At 49.1% G+C, this 6,202-nt stretch overlaps 1 protein-coding gene and 3 non-coding genes across 4 annotated transcripts; all 4 read right to left on the bottom strand.

Moving 5' to 3' along the window:
• Positions 1-2,497: 2,497 nt before the first annotated feature.
• Positions 2,498-4,906, bottom strand: Rps8 (ribosomal protein S8). The gene is made up of 6 exons (XM_042677398.1): positions 4,832-4,906; positions 4,328-4,434; positions 3,834-3,933; positions 3,279-3,454; positions 2,954-3,083; positions 2,498-2,625 (listed from the first exon to the last, which is right to left on the bottom strand). The coding sequence occupies exons 1-6, from the start codon at positions 4,833-4,835 to the stop codon at positions 2,516-2,518; spliced, it is 627 nt and encodes a 208-aa protein (XP_042533332.1). The 5' UTR covers positions 4,836-4,906; the 3' UTR covers positions 2,498-2,515.
• LOC122112781 lies at positions 2,734-2,803 on the bottom strand. Its single transcript, XR_006148266.1, has one exon. It is a non-coding gene; the product is annotated as a small nucleolar RNA SNORD38 (small nucleolar RNA).
• LOC122112784 lies at positions 4,007-4,110 on the bottom strand. The gene has a single exon (XR_006148267.1). It is a non-coding gene; the product is annotated as a small nucleolar RNA SNORD46 (small nucleolar RNA).
• Positions 4,519-4,598, bottom strand: LOC122112770. Its single transcript, XR_006148261.1, has one exon. It is a non-coding gene; the product is annotated as a small nucleolar RNA SNORD55/SNORD39 (small nucleolar RNA).
• Positions 4,907-6,202: the final 1,296 nt, after the last annotated feature.

Below are 6,202 nucleotides of genomic sequence, written 5' to 3'. Positions count from 1 at the left end.
CCTGGAGGCTGATTTAACTCCGATGGGAAGCAGTCCCACTAGATTGGTTTTAAAACCTTGGATAACCAAAGCCATAACAAGGGCTCGGGAGGGGCTGGGAAGGTGGCTCAGTGGCAGAGCGCTTGCCCCACCGGACCCCCCCCCCCCCAAAAAAAAAAACAACAAAACAACAAGGGCTGGGAGTAGGGGATAGGGAGTAGGCTGCAGCCACTGGCACTGCTATGCAGGTTAACTTTGACTTTTCCAAACCCGCAGTGTAACACCTCCAGATATATCCCAAGGCACTTAGAAGCTTCTAGGTGCAGCTAGCCTTACTACATGGAAATGGTTATCCAAGAAAGTAGTACAGGCCAAGAATATAGAATCAGGGGGCTGGGAAGTTGGCTCAGCAGGAAGTGGCACTGTGGATCAAGTGGTAGGGCGCTAGCCTTGACCTGAAGAGCTGAGGGACAGCAATGAGGCTGAGTTCAGCCCCCACAACTGACGAAAAAAAAAAATGTAATATAGAAGCAAGACCAAATGATTAGTTGAAACCCCTTTGTACAACTATTTGAAAAACAAACAAAACCAAAAGGTAGAACTGAATCAGGTTTCCTTTGATTCAGGGTCACAGTTTAAGGCCAGCCAGGGCAGGAAAAGTACAACTAATCATCAAAAAGTTGGTAAGAGTGGTTCAAGAGCACTAATGTCCAGTGCACTTACCTGGCATACTCAAGGCCAGCTTAAACAGAAACACTGCAAAGAAAGATGGATGTCTAGCTGAATACAAGTGGCTCACACCTAAATCCTAGCTACTCCAAGCTGAGATCTGAGGATTGCAGTTTGAACCAGCCTAGGGAGGAAATTTTGTGAGACTAATCTCCAAGTACAGCAAAAAAAGCCAAAAGTGAAGCTATGGTAAAGCAGTATACTAACTTTGAGCAAAAATGAAAGCACAGCACCCCGACTTAGGTTCAAGCCCCAGTATTGACAGAAAATGGGTAAACTGTTGACAGATTAATAGCTCTTGGGGAATTGACTGTAATTTAAAGGTCTTCCCGCCCCCCCAACCCCAGTCCTGGGACTTGAACTTGGAGCGCGGGTATTGTCCCTGAGCTTGTGCTCAAGGGCAGCACTCTACCACTTGAGTCACAATGCTACTTTTTTTTTTTTTAATGTATATGGTATTGAGAATCAAACCCAGGGGACTTCATGTATGCTATGCAAGCACTCTACCACTAAGCCACATTCTCAGCCCATGCAATTGTTTTGTGACTGTACTTGTGAGGTTGACACGATCTGCCTCTCACTACTACTCATATTGAGATTGGGGAGTCTTGGTGGACTCTATATGCTGGCAGCAGCTAGAAAAAGCTGTAAAGCAGAACCGGCTATTTCTTGGATGTAGGCTAGTCTTGAGCAAAGAAACTCAGGGACAGCTCCCAGATTTGAGTTCAAGCCCCAGGACCCACACCACACACACACACACACACACACAAATTCATGGCCAGGTATTGTGGCTCATACCTGTTAATCCTAGCTACTCAGGAGTCTGAGATATGAGGATCACAGTTCAAAGCCAGCACAGGCAGGAAAGTCCGTGAGACTCTTACCTCCAATAAACCACCAGAAAAGTGGAAGTGGCCCTGTGGCTCAAGTGAGCTGAAGAGCTGAGGGACAGTGCCCAGGCCGAGTTCAAGCCCCACAACCGACCAAAAAAAAAAAAAAAAAAAAATCCCCAGAAACACAGAAAATTCCTAACACAATGTTCAAAAAAGCTGGCCCCCAGCAGAAAAGTCCCTGTGAGACTCATCACCAATAACCACTAAAAAAAACCTGGGAAGGTGGCACTGTTGCAAAAGCGGTAGAGCACTAGAGCACAAAGAGGCTCAAAGACAAAGCCTAGACCCCAAGTTCAAGCTCCAGGTTGTATAGCTTCTTGTGAATGTTTAGTGCCACTGAATTCAAAGTGATGAAAGCTGGGCACCAGTGGATCACGCCTGTAATCCTAGTTACTCAGGAGGCTGAGATCTGAAAATCACAGTTCAAAGGCAACCCAGGCAGGAAAGTCCATGACTTTTTTTTTTTGGGGGGGGGGGGGGGGTCTGGTCATGGGGGCATGAATTCTGGGCCTGGGCACTGTCCCTCAGCCCTTCAGCTCAAGGCTAGGACTCTACCACGTGAGCCACAGTGCCACTTCCAGCTTTTTTTCTTTTTGCTTATGTGGTGCTGAGGAATTGAACCCAGGGCCTCATGCATGCAAGGCAAGCGCTCTACCACTGAGCCACCTTCCCAGCCCCAGCCCATGACTCTTATCTCCAACAAACCACTAGAAAACAATGTGGTGCTGAGACTCAAGTGGTAGAGCACTAGCTTTGAGCTAAAGAGCTGAGGGACAGCACAAGGCCGAGTTCAAGCCCCATAACTGACACCCCTTCCCCAAAGAAAGCCATCAGATTCAGAACAGAGATATATCAAATGGAAGACATAGAACAATAAACACTTTTATTACATGAGCTAAGGATGGTAGATGACTTTATTTGCCTTTCCGGGCCTTGATCTTCCTCAGATAGAATTCCAGCTCCTTGCCTTCTAGCACATAGCCATCTGCTCGGCCACACTGGCCTGGTCGGGATGCAATGCAGGCTGAAAGAATACATGGTTCTTAGAAACAAATGGCAACAGGCCTCACCTCACCTACTTAACCCCCCTCCACCCACTTACTGACACCTGCCATGCATTTAAAGCCCATTGTCTCCTCAGATATACTTTGTCGTCAATTTAAATTCAGTAGCAGAACTGGACAAAGTTTTCATCACTGAGACATCTCCCGGTAGATCTGGACACTCTTTCCAAGCTATCCATGACTTCTCATTTTTGCTTTCATACCAGGTACAATACAACACCCCACCCCACCCCCATGCACGTTTGTACCCAGTTCTTTTCCACAAAACGGAACAGCCAGTTAACTCACCAAGAAGCTTCCCTTGTTGGAATTGCTCCTCTAATAGACTGCTGATTTTGGCATTCTTTTTTCTTTCATCATATTTCTTCTGAATTTTCTTGGATCGCTTTTTGTTTAAAATCTCTTCCTCCTCAGGAGTCTGAGTAAAGAGAACACTTATTAGTTTAAGGAAGAAAGGTGATTAGAGCCCGTGAGCCTTGTACTAATGCCTGCTTTTTTAGCTCTAAAGGCATGGTTCCTCCATTCAGCAACAAGTAGTTTTATCACAACAAAATCCCAGTCATAAAGGCAGCCCCCCACCTTTACACAACGTACAGATTGGCCTACAACTCACCAGCTTGGCCCCCTTCTTGCGGCCCAGGGGCAGTGCATAATGGGATTCATACCACAGCCGGTATGGTGTGCTGTCGATGAGCACAATGCAGTTCTTTACTAGGGTTTTGGTGCGGACCAGCTCGTTATTGGATGCATTGTAGACAACATCAATGATCCTTGTTTTACGAGTACAACCTGCTCACAAAAGACATAGAATTAAGTGGCTGGGGTGTAGCTCAGTGGTAGAACATTTGCCTGGCACACACCAACGAACCAGACCCTGGCTTCAATCCTCACACCTAAACCAAAACACACCGAACCACTATCACTTCAAAGATGGAGTCCAACCTTTCGGTGTCAAAGATACAACAAGCTAACCTTCACCCCCAACTACTAATCCTTTTGTAGAGGTGGTTGGTAATTGCGTGCCTGGACTCACCCCCAAATGCAGAAGGTTGGGTGGGCTCAAGTCTGACTACCTCAGTGTTTCTGTAAGGAGAAACTTTAAGAACTGGTCTAGGTGTAGCAAACTTAGTTGACCTTGTCACCCACCCATCCCGGAAGACCTACTCACACTCAGAACCCCAGGAAAAGTTGCCCACATCCAGCCTCAGAGCACGGTATTTCTTGTTGCCACCCCGAACTCGGACTGTGTGTATGCGACGGGGGCCGATCTGGAAAACAGGAACCAGGTTATCAAACTGAACGATTCTGAAAGGAAAAAGACACGTGGGCTGGACTGAGGTAGCTCAGTCAGTGTAACTATGACAAGTCCTCGCATTGGCAAGTGGTAAATAAGCAACCAAGACGGCCGCAACCACGCCTAAGGAAACTTCCTCATCACTCTAGCCACCTCCAAAGGAAAAAAAAAACCCGCAAACACTGACATCCGTATCTCCAGGCAGGCCACAATCACAAGCCTTCTGATAGTACCTGGAGCCCACCCCTGCAGTTTCCACACACAGCACCAATCTCCACCACACCAAGTCCTGGATGCCGGGCGCAGAAACCACCTTGCAAGGCTGGGAGGGCGAGGGCCCCTCCCCACCTGCATCCAGAACCACGCACCTTAGTGTTGGCGGCAGGGCGTCCCAGCTCATACTTCCGCTTCTTGTGGTAGGGTTTCCTTTTACCTCCGGTTTTGCGGCGCTTGTGCCAGTTATCCCGAGAGATGCCTGTATATGGGAGCAGGGACGCAAGCTTGAGCCACTGGGACTCGGCCGAAGTTCGCCCGCTCCAGATGCCCGCGCCCGGCGGGCCGCACGCTCAGCTCTCCAAGGTTGGCTTCCCCACAAGGCAGTCGGGAGTCTGCAGCATTACCGAATTGTCATCATACACGTGCGACCGGCCCGGGCCTCTTGACCGCGGCAGCCATGTTGCTGCTGTTTGCAACCCGGAGCCCTGGCGGTCCCCTCAGTGGGCTTCGACAGCCCAAACCTCAGGATCACCCTTTCTCGTAGCTGTTCGGAACCGAAGGCCGGCGTTAATGCACTCCTAAACTGGCTGCGGGACAGGATGGCTCCGGATTGAGGTCATCCTCCCTCCCGGGTCCCCACACAGAGAAACACTCACCCATCGCTCGGCGCTGGCTGGAAAGAGGAAACGCAAAGCCTCACGGTCCCATTTGTGATACACTGTCCCGCCCCCTTTGCGCAGCTTCCGGCCGCGAGGAAAAGGAGGTGGAGCTGCTGAGCGGCGAGCTGTAATTGGATGCCGCAGTTGGGCGATTCCGGGGCACGTCGTGGGTTTAAACGCCTGCGAGCGGCTGCCGGGCCCTGACTGCGCAGTCTCGGCCGAGAAGCCTAGTCTTTTTCCTCGCTCAGTGTAGGTCATTCGGAAGCTTGGTTCTACTTAAACCTTTAGACAGATTGCTTCCTGCAGCCGGACGCTGGTGGCTCACGCCTGTTATCCTCGCTACTCAGGAGGCTGAGATCTGGAGGTTTGAAGCCACTTAGGGCAGAAAAATCGTAGAGACTTCATTTCCATTATAACCAGCAAACTGCTGGACTGGAGACTTGGCTCAAGTGGTAGAATGCCAACCTGCCAAGCAGACTGGACAGAAAGCCCTGAGTTCAAACCTTGGTACTGACAAAAAACAAAACAAGCAGTAGACAGTCGTAAGTGGTTGGATGGATGCCAGCCAAGCAAATCCTGTTGGTAGTGGGTTTTTTTTTTTGTTTTGTTTTTGGTGGTCTTGGTCGTGAGGCTTAAACTCTTGAGGCTGGGCACTGTCCCTTAGCAATTTTGCTCAGGACTAGCACTCTACCACTTTGAGCCACAGCACCACTTTTCTGGTGGTTAATTGGAGTAAGAGTCTCATGGACCAATTTGCTCATGACTGGCTTTGAACAGTAATCCTCAAATCTCAGCCTCCTGTGTAGCTAGGATTACAGTCATGAGCCACAGGCATCAGGCTTGGTGAGACTTGTTAATCTGTCTCCAATTAACCACTACAAATCCAGAAATGGATCTGTGGTTCAAATGGTAGGGTACTAACCTTGACCAAATAAGCCCAAGGACAGCCCCCAGGCTCTAAGTTCAAACTCCAGTATGACACCAAAAACAGTTCTTTTCCAAGAGGACATCATTTTGCACTGAGCTCCAGCACTAAAGACCCAACACACCAGACTAAAATTCGCAATGGAGGGACTAAGTTTGTAACGTAAGTGGAGGAGTGCTTACCTAGCATGCCCAAGTGAGTTCTCTGGCAGAATGAAAATAAAAATGAAGTCAGTCATTCAAATGCCTGGGAAGGTGACTCGGTGGTAGAGCGCTTGCCTTGCATGCAAGAGGCCATGGGTTCGATTCCTCAGCACCACATAAGCAGAAAAAGCAAGAAGTGGTGCTGTGGCTCACATGGTAGAGTCCTAGCCTTGGGCTGACTAGCTGAGGGACAGCACCCAGGTCCAGAGTTCAGACCCATGACTGACAAAAAAACAAAAA

Source organism: Dipodomys spectabilis, unplaced genomic scaffold, assembly GCF_019054845.1.
Source record: "Dipodomys spectabilis isolate Male_0828 unplaced genomic scaffold, ASM1905484v1 ptg000002l, whole genome shotgun sequence".
In the NCBI taxonomy this organism is placed as follows: domain Eukaryota; kingdom Metazoa; phylum Chordata; class Mammalia; order Rodentia; family Heteromyidae; genus Dipodomys; species Dipodomys spectabilis.
The sequence above is the reverse complement of the archived record's forward strand: the minus strand, read 5'-3'. Positions and strand labels throughout refer to the sequence as shown.

Bases quoted from the DNA above. Each gene is read 5' to 3' on its own strand.
- Rps8 (XM_042677398.1), bottom strand. The intron at 3,934-4,327 runs GTGCGTGGTTCT...CCTGTTTTCCAG, and splicing joins GCCCTGCCGCCAACACTAAG to ATCGGCCCCCGTCGCATACA. The intron at 3,084-3,278 runs GTGAGTTGTAGG...CTCTTTACTCAG, and splicing joins GCAAGAAGGGGGCCAAGCTG to ACTCCTGAGGAGGAAGAGAT.